Raw genomic sequence first — 15,971 nt, 5'->3', positions numbered from 1 at the left:
TATGTACCCAGTTGCCGTGAATGCACCAAATACATGAATCAGTGTACAAGTAGCCATGAGATGTTTCTCATTTTCCTTCAGTTCTGAATGATGAATCTTGGCTGCAGAAAAGCTTTAATTAGACTAACATCCACTTCTCTACTTGGTCCCTACTATGCCTTTTTATTATAACCTATGTGATTTCCTTTCAAAACCGGTATCACCACTTCAATTCTGTGTAGAACAACAAATTTAATGTGAATACCACCTAGTCTGAGCCATGTTATAAGATTAAAAGGAAGCAAATCTTTCACAATTGGTCTTTTTTTGCCTCAATAATATATTTTATCAATTATTAATGATGTCTTATTAATTACTACTCTTCTATTTCTCTCTGCCACTTGCCACCAAAGATCTGAGTTATCCAAGTACTATGGTGATGAGATTTAAATTAAATAGTGGAACACTTTTGAATGAAACATACACAGTTTTGTGTAAATCAGTCAGTGAGAGGGGCACCTGGGTGGCTTAGTTGGTTGAGTGACGGACTCTTGGTTTTTGTGCATGTCATGATCTCACGGGTCCTGGGATCCAAACCCAGCTTGCCATAGGGGCTCTCTGCTCAGCAGGGAGTCTGCTTAAAGATTCTATCCCTCTGCCCCTCCCCTCACTAGTGCATGTGCTCTCTTTGTTTCTCAAACAAATAAATAATCTTTAAAAAAACAAGTCAATGAGACACTGAAAATATATTTTAAAAAGAAAATACATTCATATTTGTGTACAAAGGGCCTGCTGATAGCATTTCTCTGGACAAATCATCTATAATAAATGGAGCTGGCAACATGGCAATAAAAGAACTGAAGTAATGCCTGACTGAGTGATTATACCAGTCTTTTCTGTGTTGGCTAAATTCAGTCATTGTTTCCTTTCCACCTCAATATTTCCACTTCAGTGTCCTTAATAAGTGGAACCGGGGAGGAGATAGAACGCAGATCCTAGTAGTTGTAACTCTCCTGAATTGCTCCTATAATTGGGTTTATGAAAGGACTGTAGATGATATATTTCTTTATGAGGTAACTTTACAGCAGAAATTGTTCATACAGATCATATTATATGAGCTGTAACAGAGAGACCAATGAAGTGAGTTTAAGGCTGATTTGAGCTTACTTTGGGTTGACCTGGTATTATTTTTATGGATGGTTCTAGTTGCTCTTCAACTTAACACACACTTCCATGTATGTGGTTACTCTTCCATCAGACAAATTGACGTGGTTTGACTCAGATCTTGGTGGACACGAAAAATAAAGGCAAATCTTTTTATTTCTAGAAATACCAATGTTCTTAAGATACCAGAAAGAATATTACCTGTATTCTAGGTGCAAACATGAATAGACATTGAAAGACAAAGCAGAATTTTCAAATCAACTAAACAGGAAACCAAGGGAGCACCGATTATGCTGTCTGGTGGCTTCAGAAAGTGGGGAGGAGTTTTGTGGCCAGCAGTCAGTGGTACACAGAGTGTAAGAAACACCTTTGGCTAAAACATCAGAAACCACACTAACGATTTATGTCTGCACATTTAAAATGAACTCCTTATGAGAAGATAAAGGAAAACTATCTCAGGTCTTTTACAATTTGAAAAAGACTTTATCATTTTGAAGTTTTTCAAAATTATAATAATGTATCAAGCCTCTAATTTTGCTTAAAGCAAATATCTTTTTATGTCAAAATGCAGTAAAATACACTTGTCAAAATTATGTGATATCATAAATTATATATAATGGGGAATCTGTGATTAGCCACAATTTGGTGTGGTCTGCATTACCCATCACAGCTCTAGACTCAGACATCCGCTGAAATTTTTTGCTTCTATATGCATGAAATCCCTCTAAACGGTGAAACAAAGACAAAAAGTACATATGAGGATAAGAACCCATCCACTCCCAATTTTGTTTCTGCCTGTTTTATTTCAGTGGAACACACTGAACATGGAGAAATTGTTTCTAGAACTGAGAAGCTGCCTTACATGTGAGGTGGTTCTGAGTTCCTTGCCGAAATTGCTGGGGAAAGTCAGTTTTCTTACTGAAATAGTTGCTTCTTAGCTGATTACAGTCAGCGTCATGACCAGATAGAGCAAAGATGTTGCTGGAAGGCATCATGGTGGGAGATCTGGAGGGAACACAGGGCAGCTGGCTTCACAGCTGTGCAAACCGTATAATTCTATGGTTTGAGTGGGACGTAATGAACAGTCCTAGACTTCCGCAGATACACAGGGGACATTTGAGCCTCTTCCTCTCAGAAATGAAGATCTGGCCTTGAAAGCTTTGGGTGTGTTGTATAAAGTCAAAACAAATAATCAGGGCATTCAGTTGGGGGAAGGAGTAGAGCATGAAGAAAATGGGAGGGGAGTTTGGGAAGGAAGAATACACTTGGTTATTTGGCTGAGTGTTTGCCTACGGCCAAGTTGGACTGATGCCCCACATGGCCAGTGATCCTAGAGGCAGTACAGTTACTTTTTTTTTTTTAATTTATTTTTTATAATGATTTTTTATTATATTATGTTGGTCACCATACAGTACATCCCCGGTTTTCGATGTAAGGCTCGATGATTCATTAGGTGTGTATAACACCCAGTGCACCATGCAATATGTGCCCTCCTTACTACCCATCACCGGCCTATCCCATTCCCCCACCCCCCTCCCCTCTGTAGCCCTCAGTTTGTTTCTCATAGTCCATAGTCTCTCATGTTTCATTCTCCCTTCTGATTACCCCCCTTTCTTTATCCCTTTCTTCCCCTACTGATCATTCTAGTTCTTATGTTCCATACTTTTAGCTTCAAAATGACAAACACTTGTAAACATTCAAGCACTTTGTCTCTTATGGGTTGGTAATAATATCCTAAGGAAGCCAAACTTCATTCCATGATGAGAGTTGACAGTGGAGGCACGAAGGTCACCTACATTTATAAATCAGTAAATGCTATAGTCAGTCTTTCTGGGCTAGTAGGCTGTGTTGAATTTTTGGCTATGGCAAAGGCAACATTTTAGGTAGAATTAGTCTGGTTTTCACATTTTCATTCCTGTGCCTTACTTGTGCAAGAGTTAGACATCTAAAACTGTCCCATTCACTCAGACCACATCTGTTTCTTGTCTTTGTATAGTACTTGGCTCTTGGCAAAACATTTTCATGTTTGGTCCTTAAAGCAACAACAAAAATTAGGCAGAGAGTCATCCCCACGTTACAGGTTTCAAAGATTCAGAGATGATTCAGCCCTTCAGTAGAAGACTCAGATTTTGGGCTCAGCAAATCTCCAAACCCATCACAGAACACTTGTGCCCATGATTCAAGAAAGAGAAGATGCTTCTCCTGGCTCTCAAAAGCTAAGATTCTGTGATTTTTTGATATTCACCTGGCCTACATGGATGACTTCTCAAACTGAAAAGTTGTGTTCTCTCTCTTTTCTCCCTCCTTCTTTGCCTTCCTCCTTTCTTCTCCCTATACCCCTTTCTCTACTCTTCCCCCCCTCCCTTTCCACAAAACACCTGCTCCCTATTCAGGGGATCACTGGAAAGTCCAGTAGTTACTCTACTGGAACAGCCATTTCCGTGTGGCCATTTGCAAAAGATATTTCAAGGTTGATCCATTCAACTTCAGTCAGAGGATAGACTGAATGTAAATTTCCTTAACTTTTAGTGTCTGAGGGTGACTTCTTTTCTCATTCTGAACCTGTCATATTCACTCAGTATTCCAGACAAGAAGCACTGAATAGAGGTAAAATTTAGCTAAGAAAATTTATGCCTTATGTGGAAGTTCCTGAATTTGTAGCTTATTTGGTCTTACAAAATGTGGTAACTAGAAGGACATCTTCCTTTTTTCTTTTTCCTTTCATTTTTTCCATTCTTTATTGTGTTGTAGGATCTTGGAGGAATTGAACAAGGACGATGCAAAACACAGAAACCTAATAAAGCTCACTGGCCACTTTGTGTGATGAATACTCACTATATGCAAGGCATTATTCTAAGCTTCTCACATTTAATAAAATTATCTGCTCTTTAAAAGCAAAACAAAACAAACCCCCCCAAAAAACCCTCCAAGATGGTCACCATTATTAATACCATTTTATAGGTGAGAAAACTGAGATAAGAAGAGGTTAGATGTCTTGCCCAAGGTCAGACAGCCAGTAAGTGACAGAGTGGGGATTTGAACCGAAGACGTCTAGTTTCAAGAGTATATCCGCATAACCACTAGACTACCTTGGAAAAGAAAGGATTCTGTCTCACTGCTCCTCTTTGCACTCTGCAGGATTGCATTGTGACTTCTGTGGCTCCTAGGCATTTTTGCCTTTAAAAGCCCCTATCACCACAAAAAAAAAAAAAAAAAAAAAAAAAGTAAAAACTGTATTTTAGTAGTATGCTGGTATAAAGACAAATATAAACCAGGCTGGATTATATTCATTTTTTTCTCTCGACTTTACAAGAAATTAAAACATTTTTGCCGGCCTTGAAAAGTATTGTGAGTCTGGGCTCTGTGCCTACTGTACCCAATAGCTAAGTTGACCCTGACTCTGAGGTTTTTCTCTTTCACCTTGATTGATGTCCAGTTAAGAAAATGAATTTACCACATTCTTTGGGGGATTTCCTTGCAAATACTGTTTCTGAGTTCAGAAATAGCACCTGGTAAACTACCAACGAAGTAATGTTTTTTAAACTGTAGGTTGTAAAATCATTTAGATGGGTTGTAACTAGCATTTTTATAACTAGATTAGGTTAGAATGGAATAAAGTGGGAAGGGATGGGATAGGATTATATAGAAAATATCAGAGTATATTCACACCTGTTGAGGAATATTTTATTCCAATTATAAATATGCATGTGTGTATGTGAGGTGATAGAAAGTGCGTTTCTTTTTCTTTTCTTTTTCCTCCTTCCTCCCTCCCTTCCTCTCTTTCTTTCTTTCTTTCTTTCTTTCTTTCTTTCTTTCTTTCTTTCGTGAGAGAGCTCAAGCAGGGAGGGGCACAGGGAGAAAGTGAGAGAAAATCTCAAGCAGGCTCCACACTCAGCACAGAGTGTGATGTGGGGCTCGACATCACGATCCCAAGATCACAACCAGAACCCAAAGCAAGAGTTGGCTGCGTAAACTACTCTGCCACCCAGGCACCCCTAAAGTGCATTTCTTAGTGAGTCCTAGCCAAATATTTTTTAAAATACTGAGCTAGGATGCATTTTTAGTTCTATCTCTTTTTTTTCCCCCTAGCCATGTTCAGCTTAAAATGTGACCATATTATGGCAAAGCTGACATAAGCTTGCTCTCTTGTAAGAAATCATGGCCATTAAGAATATGGGTTTGGAGTCATATAAAAGATGATCCAAATTCCAATTCTTCACCTTATTCCCCTAATTATCTGTATCACCATTGCTAAGATATTTAATCTCTTTGTGACTTAGTTTCTAAGTGGATAAAATAAGGATCGTCATCATCATGCCAACCTCATGGGGTCATTATGAGATATAAATGAGCAAATGCTAATAAAGCCCTTGGCACAGTAGATGTTAGTAAACACTGTATGTGCAGACAACTTACATAGTTATTTCTGAGCCAGACCTCATTTTTAGCCTTAGGCTTGTCTAACTGCCCATTTGATACCTCCACTGGGATGTCCAGTAGGCATCTCACATTTGACCTATCTGCATTTGAACTTCTGACCATTCCCCCATGCTCCAAAATGGCCCTTTTATTCTGTAGTTGCTCAGGCCAAACCTTTGAGGGACTTCTTGGTTCTTTCCTTCTCTTACAACCCACAGTGACTCCATCATGAAAGCTTGTCGACTATCCCTTGATATACATACAGAATCTGACCACTTCTCACTGTACCTCCTTGCTAAGCCACCACTATTTCTCTGGGTTACTATAATAGTTTCCAAATCAGCTTCCCTGCTTCCTCATTGTCCCACGATAGTCTGCTCATACCACCGCAGCCCCAGCGATACTTTTAAAACTATATCTCAGATCGTGTTACTCTTATGCTTAAATCCCTACACTGTCCCACATTTCACTAAGAGGAGAGTCAAAGCTTGGCAGTGGCCCATCAGATCCTGTGTAATCTGGTCCCTGTTCCCTCAAGAATTTCCTCTCCAGCCACCTTGGGCTCCTTGCCAGGTCTTGAACATACCAGGGACACTCCAGAAAACAGAGCCTTTCCACTTGCTTTCCCTGAGCTTTCTCTTGCCCTGTCCTCCACCCATACTGGCATTGCTCATTCTCTCACCTCCTTTGGAGAACTTCATTCTCGTTCCCACTTCTCAATGTTGCCTATCCTGCAATCCACCCCTTTCTTTGCCTCCATGTGCCTTATACTCTTAGCTTGCTTTATTTGTTTTTGCCTTAACACTTAACTTAGAAAATACTATACCATGTATGTAAATATTATATTGTTTATTGTCCATAACCCACTTTCAGAAGTTAAAATTTACAAGGGTTAGATGTTGCTCGTTTTGATCACTAATGTTTCCCAAGTGTCCAAAACATGGTCTAATACATATTTAACTTCTCAATATTTGTTGAATGAATAAATATTATTATATTATTATTTCTTCTTACCTTCTTCCACCTCCCCCACAAAGCACAGAGCCCAAATGGAATAGGGATAAATTCAAAAAAAATGAAGCTCTTTCTATACTCCTGTTTACATCATGGTCAAATATTAAACCAACTTGCTATCATATGTTTGGTAGAGATCTAGAAATAATGGGCTTTCTATGTCTATAAATGGCAAACAATCATATTGATAAAGTTCAGTATAGTTTCAAAACCAAGATATACTTTGAATCCTCATGACTATAATTACAGCCCAGGTGTTTACTATTCAAAGATTCTGCTCCTGAATTGTTAGTTTAGGGTATACAGATGTGGTAGAAAAGATCAATAGGAAAGCTACAGGCTTTTACACAACACTTGCCTTTATAAATGTTAAATAACTAGTAGTGTGATTATTTCTGTTGTCCTTCCATAACCTGTGTAGAAAGTCATGCTAATCCATCATCATTCAATAAGGCCATAAAATTGATTTTGTCTTTTATTTAACTATTTTACATTATATAAAAGACTTCAAATTAAAGCAATTAAGATGTCAACATGGCCCACTTTTTTTCCTCCTGAAATCACATCCACTTTATCACATACCAAAGTGGGTGGGGACAGTGATGAAACAAAGGGGAAAAATGTTAGAATTCTTATATCATACAATGAGGAACATATTATTTCTACTAATAGTTCTTCCAGGGCCTCTTTTGTTTTCATGACATAATACACTGGCTATAATACATGTCCCCTTTTTCACCTTATCAAGTCTAGGAGAAAAATAGCTATACAAACCATCTTCCATTTCCACTTGTGTCTTAATGCCTGCTTCTACAATAAATAATCACGAATTGAGGTTGCATACATCAAGGAGTAACTCCACATGTAATATTAAAACATTTTTGCTTGGTATTAAAATATAGGCATAAAATATATTGTTTTGCACCTGTTCTAACCAACAATTTATTTGCTTCTGTTACCATATACATTTGGGAAGAAAAAGGAAAAAAAAATTCTTTGTAATCCATGACCAAGTTTTACAGTTAGTGTCTAGAAGTTAGGGTCATTCGATCTGAATTCCAAAGGGGTATACTTACCTTCCCTGGTAATTTAAAAGGATAAAGGGAAAATCTAGATCTTATATACCCCATTCATTTTAATTATAAAGGAGGGCAGGCTAAAAATTTAAAATGCCAATTAGAAGACTGGGTTAATATTTAGTTTTCTCACTTTCCATTTATTGCCATGATTTCTCCAATACCTTACTCAATCATACAACAAACATTTACAAAGCATCAACCATGTTAAAGACTCTAATCCTTGAAAATTCAAATTTAAAACATTTTAATTAAGATGATGTATGTAAATGTGCCTTCTAGCACATTATTAAGAATTAATATTGATTATTTATCAATTCTTTGTTTAATTAAACTTGTTTTCATAACTTAGCTGTAATCAAATATTTTAATTATTGCTATAATTATGCTATGTATGTTTTATACCATAAATAAGATGGCATATAAAAATCAGTGGTATAGTGTATATCCGGTACTACAGCTAGAGTTAGAAGCACTACTTATTCATAGGAAATTTTTAGGTTGGATGAGACTTTAGAGGTCTTAAAATCTAAATTCCTCATCTTAGGGCTGAATGAATCAAACAGTTAAATGACTTGCCCATGCTGTTAGAAGCAGAGATGTATTAAAATCAAGTTTTTCTGACTCTTGACTCATATTTTTCACATAAAACACACCTCCATGGTCTTCCATAAAATCAAAATATACATATATTTATAGACAAACTACACAAGTAACTTGTCATTTAGTGATAAGATAATAGTAAATATAATACTTAAATGTTAAAAAAATTTTTAGTAATGCCCAGACCAGAGATCCCAAGAAAATCTAACCATGTGACACAGATTTTATACTTGAGTTGTCTCATAAATGTACGGATTGTTATTGAAACAATGACATGGTAAGCAGCCACATTAAATATTAACAGCAAAGGGTTTCCCATTTTCTCATATTGTTAATTATTTACTTTCCCTAACCTGGTTTATATTATTTATATTGTCTGGAGTGATTTCATCAGTACCATCTGAATGCATTACATAATGAGTTTACCAGGTTGGTTAGCTTTAACAACAGTAAAGAAGGAGGGCAGACCTTCAGAGAGTCCCATAATAGAGGCTTCTGTTTAACTACAGGCCATCTATTTGCACTGTGGCTACTGAATGTGAAAAGCAGTTTTCTTTCTTTCTTTCTTTCTTTCTTTCTTTCTTTCTTTCTTTTTCTTTCTCTTAGAAGCAATACTTTCAAGGAGATTTTAGGCTCACCAAGTAACAGCCAAATCCATATGATCTGCCTTCAATTTGAAATCAGTAAAAAAAAAAAATTATGAGGGAGACATTGGCATTCTTCAGTGAAAGAGTGAAGAAAGATGCTTACCAAGACCTTCAGACTAGTGCAACAATCTTGGTTGAGTATGACAATATTCACAATTTTACCTAGGGACAGTTCTCATTGCTAAGTGATGACGGCACACTCTGGGCTGTCACTTCTCAGTATCATAAGTTTTCATAATTTAAGTAAGCAATAAATTCTTCCTCCTCAAGAAAGGCAGGAAAGAGATCTCCTGAGACCCAGTTTATAACTTGATCTGGCCGACCCATCCATTCTTACAGGTAGCCAGAACAAGCCAATTTTGACTGCCATTATCCTCTGTGCCTAAGAGTGGAGAAGACCAGCAAAAGTCAGAAACAGCTATTCTTGGGTGACATCAGAAACTAAAACAGATCTTGACCTCCCAAGGAGGATAGGTATTCTGAATTTGACCATGCTATTAACTTAAAATCTACTCCACGCGAAAGCAATTCTGAAATGTCAACAAAGGTTAAACTTCCTTATGATTAGAGAAGTACTTACTGTTCTCAGTCATGGCTCAATATTGGTTTTGGGTTTTAAACAATCCTAAATCATCAGGATGACTAGCCTTCCTTCTTTTGACATCCTCTAAGAAATTTTTGATGTGCTTAAGTCTTCTATTTATCATAACACCTCCATTCACCTCAGTGTGTAATGGCAGAGAACTTTTCAGTTTTAGCACCTTCTATCTATCAAATACTCTTCTATGTGCTCTCAATATAAAGATAAATAAAACACACTAGCCTATAGGAAAACATCCACCAGATGAGCTGCAACTCTTCATTGCATTCACTTCAATGCAGTGAATGAATGACCTCATAAGGCAGGGTGAGTTCTCACAAGCTAAATGTCAGTGATGTTCATTACTAAGTGAGAACACAATTAGAAACACTTGCTACTAATAGTGTGAACATAGTCTTCTGTTACACGATGTCCTTATAACACATTTTAGTTTCTCAGGGAAAAAAAAAAAAACCTCTTTCAATGTTTTAAATGAGGTCTGATGTGTCTGGGTAAGTTTCAGCAAATATATTGGCTTAATTTTCTCTAGCATTTATACTATCTTCAGTAAATAATCATTATCAATATTAGCATAACATACTAAGTGCTGAAGAGAAGTTAAAAACCTACAAAAGGGGCTCTTTTAGAAAAAATGGAAGTCATGGTTCAGAAAATTTCTGTTCTATACTCTGTCAGTTTAGGCCGAAAACTTGAAATTTGCATCTTCATAAAGTGATTTAAGACCCACATTTTGGTGCTATTCTTTGACTGACTTGGGACTGTAGGTGAAGGAGTATACCCTTCACTCAAGCTGTGGAGTTATTTCTGAAATGATATTATTAAGTGCCCTCAGGGACAAGATGTAGTTGAAAGGATGCTTAAGTATTTAATTAGTATTCAAAATGCCCAGTCCACTTTATTTGGCAACTATATAGATTAGTTTTAGGGAGTTGGTACCCAAAATGATTTTGTGATATCCAAATAAAATGAATATATGTATATTTATTCCATGAAGCATTACTAAACCTCTAAAATATTAAACATGGAATAATATAATGAGTGGGTGTGAGAAAGCAAATATTAAACATAAATAGTTTAAACCAATAAAGAATTTCTCTGGAAAGAATAAACAATAAGTGACTATTTGAGGGGTAGAAGAGGAGTGGGAATAAAGGGCAGATTAAAGCTTCCTTGCTTAATTGTTTATAAATCATTGTTAAGAGACAAACAAAATTCTCTCTATGCCCAAATTATGTAATTTATCCGAAGTGTGCAGGCTCCTCTGTTCAGTAACGCTGATAACGACACTAATAGTTTAATTATAACTTGCTGCTCAAGGAGATAAACAAGGCTGTTTGCTTTTTAAACCAGGGGTTACAATTACTTTTAAACGCGGGGGAAAGGCACATCTGCGAGTGGATCTTACTATGTCAGGAAAGCAACCAGAAACCAGCTGGAAAATAAACAAAGCACCAGGAGTGAGCAGCCTGCACAAAATTAGAGCAGAACTGCCTGATTTGAGCAGTGCAGCAGTAGGCGTGAGGCGTAGTAAACAGGCGGTAAATGTAGGTGGGCAGGGATAGAAAAGTTTTCGGTGGCTAGATCTCTATGTTTTCCCTGGGATTCCATTACAGGGAGGAACTGGGCACCCCTCCCTTGAGTGTCTTGCTTACAGTCATGTCTCTGTCACACAGTCCTTAGCTTCAGCACCACAGAGAGAGGACAGCTCCCCTAACCGTAGAGCACAGCCCGCTGAGACTGCCCTCCCTTCTTTCCAACATCCTCTGGATGGCATTTCTCTTTCTTGCTGGTGTCTTTCTTGATTTTGCTTTTAGGGGAATTCTAAGGGACATATGGAAGGGACTGGGAGCTTATTGGGCTTGTTTATTTCTAGATTAAAGGGAGACAAATCTTCTCTGAAAAGTTCACTCTTTTAATTGGCCTCCAGAGTAATTCAACCAGAATAAAAGATTGCAAGTCACTGGGTTTAATCTGGTGGCAAAATAGCTCAACCCAACTCAGGAGTGGCTGAAACTTGAAGCTCCCTTTTAGTGTTTTATGTTATTGTTTTGTTGTAAAAGTAAAACAAGGTAAACAACATTTACTAAGTGCCACTTTTGTCCTGTGCTAAGGCAAAGATGCTAAGGAATATACAAGAGTTTGGTAGGAAAGGGGTCAGTGGTACAATTTCTAATATCACTCAGTGTGAAAACAATCTCAGTCATAAAAAAAAAAAAAAAAAAACTCTTCTCAGTCCTTTTGAAGACCCCTCACAACCACATCCTGAATCTGGAACATACAACTGAAGGGTTAACAGTTCCATAATGAGACCATAGGCTATTACAGCACGCCACAAGAATGGCCAAAGCTTCCCCCAATAAAGACCTCATTTCCCCACTCTAAATCCAGAGGAGAACATTTTAGGAGTGACAGGGAACATATGATCAAAACCCAAAATCACCAAGACAGGAAAACGACACTCCAAGGACCTTGGCCACTTTGGTACTTTCAGTTGCCATTCTTCCAGTCCTGAAGATACGGTTATTTGGCCACCACATCTTGTTTCTCTAATCAGAGTTTTCTCTTTTGTCCAAACTTCCCAATAGTGTATACAATACTTATCATTTGAAGGTCCTCTTTGCTCCAACACATGCACACACACACTTTGATTCAGTTCCATTTCCAAGAATTTAGTTTGCTAAAGAAAAAGGTATTATCTGGTTTTCAAACCTATTTTGAGGGAGGGTCTTCAGGAAAATGCCCTCACTCTTTTTGCACTGGAATTGCTAGCTAGAATACTAAGACACTCTAGAAAGGAAGAGACACAAGCTGGAGGGGGCGCGCGGGGGGGGGGGGGGGACTTAGGAGGCATTCAGAAAAGGCAGCACTATGAAGTTAGTGGTGAACAACTTCCTCCCAGTGACAGTGACCATCTACTAGCAACAGAGGGTTAGGTCTGCCCGTGAATCTGGAGCAGTTGCAGCAGTGGGGACAGAAGACACTGGGTGTCTCTTATCAGGTATGCTGAGAGGTCTCAACTGAAGCAATTTGATTTTCTGAATCCCTCAGTCCTTTCTATTGCCCCCTCTTCTTCCCTCCCTCCATCCCTTCCTCCCTTCCTCTCTATCCTCCTCCCTCCCACCTCCCTCCCTTCTTTACCTCAGTTGTCCTTTTCACTTAATTCCATCTGGGCCACTTTGGGCACCAGTACCAGTGACAGAATCAAATCAAATCACCTAACATGTATCTTATGGACCATGTAATTATTATTATCATCCCTAGGGTTGCTCTCCAACTGCTTGGTGAAAGGATAAGGTCCTGTTCCTAGCTATCAACCCCACACCCTCTCGCCAGCCTACACATAGCAGTGGTATCACCAGTGGTATCTCGCCAGCCTACACACAGCAAAATCACCAGTCTGAATGTCACCAACAAGTTCCACCCTGTAGTAGCCCTGCTAGCAAACCTCACCAGCAGAGCCTTGCCAGACCCTCCGCCCACAGCCAGTGCACTCGCATCCCGATTCAGCTTTGGTGATTCCTAAGATCATTGTTATCGCTGACAACACTTTCTTCTCCTCATAGAAGGGGGAAGCCCGCGTGTGACTCCTGGGCGGATGTAGGGCTCCACGGACTACCCTCCCCCACCTCCGCAACACACACACACACACACACACACACACACACACACACACCCTCCGAATACCGGCGACACAAAGAGCAAGTGAGCGAGCCCGGCGCCCGGCTGGGTGGGAAGGGGGGCGGGAGGCAGGGCACTGCCGGGAGGGGGACACCCAAGGAGAGGCAGGGGGCTGAGCCAGCCAGAGAGGAGGGAAGGGAAGCGAGGAAGCCGTGTGGGGGAGAGAGTAAGGCGAGAGGGTCGTCCTTACCTGCCCCTAGGTTGAAGGAGATCCTGGCTTCGGCGAGGTACGGCGTGTCGCTCTTGGAGCGGACTCTTCTGATGGGCCGCCGGTCTATATCATCCTCCGAAGATGCCGCCATTAATGTGGGAGGCAGGAGCAGGGTCGCCCGGCGAGCTGAGAGGGAGAAGGAGATGGAGAGAGAGAGGGAGAGAGGCGGAAAAGGGGAGGAGGGGAAAGGAAGAGGCGCACACACGGGGAGGGGGAGGGGAAGGGAGATGGGAGAGGAAGGGAAGGGGACGGGGAGGGAGGGGGAAAAGAGGGGAAAAAGGGAAAAAAAAAAGAGGGAGAGAGAAAGAAAGAGAGCAAAGGAGAGAAAAGGGTGAAGGGAGAGAAAGAAAATCCGTTAAGGATTTGTGGACTGGAGCAGAGATCAGGCTATCCCTGGCTTGCTCCCAGGGCTCCCCTAACTCCTCTTGCAGCCACAGGGCCAATGGGTCAGTGTTCCCGACTGACACCCCGCCTCCTGCCCGCAGCCCCAGTTTTCAGCTGTTGGCACAGATAGGCTGATGCGAAAGGGAAGACTCCAAAGCAAAGATGCCCAGTCAGCACTGTGCCCTCTCCCGCCAAACGCACTTACTCTGCTTTTCAAGTGCACACTAGGGTCTCCTTAACCCACAGGATTCTCTAGACTGAGGATGCCTGGCCAGATATACCAACTTCAGCTTTTCTTGCGTGGAATTATTATTGCTGGAGTGCAAGCTCCCAGTGGTCATGGAGAAGGGCACTACACCCAGGGTACCCCTCCGCTCCCTCTTTCCCAACCCGGAGCTCAAATAAAGATGCAACCAGATCTGCAATCCTCAGGAGCTGTTAAATTATCGCCCCCTTGAACCCTGGAGGCGGAGGGTAGAGGAAAAGTATATACAAGTTTGGGAGCGGTTTGGCAATAAAGTTTTTGGAGTTGATACTTTGAATGTAGACTAGGCATATTCACACAGCATTGAGTGACCCTCTTTTTACAGTCACTAACTTCTAGGATGTGTTTATGTCTCCATAAATACCCATTCATTTTAACCTTTAACTTTCTCTTTATTTGGTGACTTCGGGGACAAATAATGGTCTTTGCAGTGGACCTGTAGTCTCTATAGCCCTGTACCATTGAGGTGAGGATCAAGGGCACTTTACATTTCTTTGAATGTTTGCACTGCCACCTTCCCACATTATACAGCAGCGAAGGAAGTAGAAAGGTTTCTGGAGTGTGAATCAGAATGTTTTGATGCTCCTACTGAATCTATTGATGGGCTAAACTCTTTGATGTTTGTCTTTCTATAGCCTCAGTCACTTGGTCTTTTTTGTGGCCTGATGTTGCCACTCTCCTTTCTAATAAGAGCTCACCTGGAGTACACAGATAAACGGTGCCTTGATTCCCTCCCTGCTACAAAGGAGATCTCAGTGTCAAGTCATACCCTTCCATTTCAGAGGAAGAAGTGCTGCCCCAGCTCTGCAAGACTTCCCTCTGCACTTTGGCTGTCAGTTCGAACTCTTGCACCCTAGAATCTCCAGTCTCTCCACACGGGTCTTTCTACTTCACACATAGCTGGTAACTCTTCATCTTAGGAAAAATACAGCTGCCCTTGGCCTCGCTGCCTCCTCAGTCTCTATCAGACTATTTCCCTCCCATTCTGCTTAAGCTTCCCGTGGAACTCTCGCTCTACACGCTCCATGTCTTCACTGCCAATCCCCTCTTTCATTCCCACCACTGGGTTCTATCCCCACTACCCAAACAAAGTTATTTTAAAGGTCAGCATATCCTTTTAACAGTTAAATCCATCTTTCTTGTCTGCTCAGTAGTAAACTGTTCTTCTTGAAGTAGTTTCCTCCTTTGGCTTTCTGTACTAGACTTCCTCCGGAATCCTTCAATTTCTAATTATTTGCCAATTATCTGCGTAGTTAATTTGAAATTGCTTATCCTGGCATGCAGAGCCCTTCACAATCTGACTTTAACAGGTTTTTCCAAACTCATCCCCCATTATTTGCTTCCAGTCTGCTCAGATTTGTCCCAGTCCTGCTCACACCTGTATCTGCACCTCTGCTTGTGTCACACACCACACATTTCTTCCCTATAAACTTTCTATGTTCTCCCTCAGCAATGTCAGATAACTGGCCCACTAGTCTATGGCATGAGCCCAGTACATAGTAAATGCTCAATAGGTATTTTTTAACAGAAGAAGGGAGGAGAGAAGGAGAGGGAGGGAGGAAGGAGAGAAGAGAAAAGAAGGAGTTGTTACATGAGTAATAAGGAGTGAACAGGGGACCAAACCCATATCTGCCAGATTTTAAATCCTGTGTCCTTAACTGGTATATTGATTTGCTAAGTATATGTATTTGGTTGACTAGCCACACTTAAAATTCACTTTTCTATGACATTTGCCTCAAGATTATGTCCCGTTTATCTCTGTTAAACATAGATTAAAAATGGATGCCTCCTCTCCCAGGAGGCACAACAGGAGTCTTTGGCTCATCAAGTGAACCATGAAGGTTAATGCTTTTACATGGCTAGTCAGGCTGCAAACCAATATTATGATTGTAACATTTAGGTTCAGGCTCTTAAGGAAGTGCAAACGTAA

At 40.2% G+C, this 15,971-nt stretch overlaps 1 protein-coding gene across 1 annotated transcript in view; it reads right to left on the bottom strand.

Annotated features, from left to right (window-relative positions):
* Positions 1-15,971, bottom strand: part of PHACTR1 (phosphatase and actin regulator 1) — a 527,166-nt gene that overhangs the window by 471,503 nt on the left and 39,692 nt on the right. Inside the window, exon 3 of the mRNA XM_057304929.1 lies at positions 13,372-13,518. Within this exon, the coding sequence (XP_057160912.1) occupies positions 13,372-13,518 (147 nt within the window). The remainder of the gene's footprint in view (positions 1-13,371; positions 13,519-15,971) is intronic.

The sequence above is a fragment of the Ursus arctos genome, unplaced genomic scaffold, assembly GCF_023065955.2.
Source record: "Ursus arctos isolate Adak ecotype North America unplaced genomic scaffold, UrsArc2.0 scaffold_31, whole genome shotgun sequence".
Lineage (NCBI taxonomy): Eukaryota > Metazoa > Chordata > Mammalia > Carnivora > Ursidae > Ursus > Ursus arctos.
The sequence above is the reverse complement of the archived record's forward strand: the minus strand, read 5'-3'. Positions and strand labels throughout refer to the sequence as shown.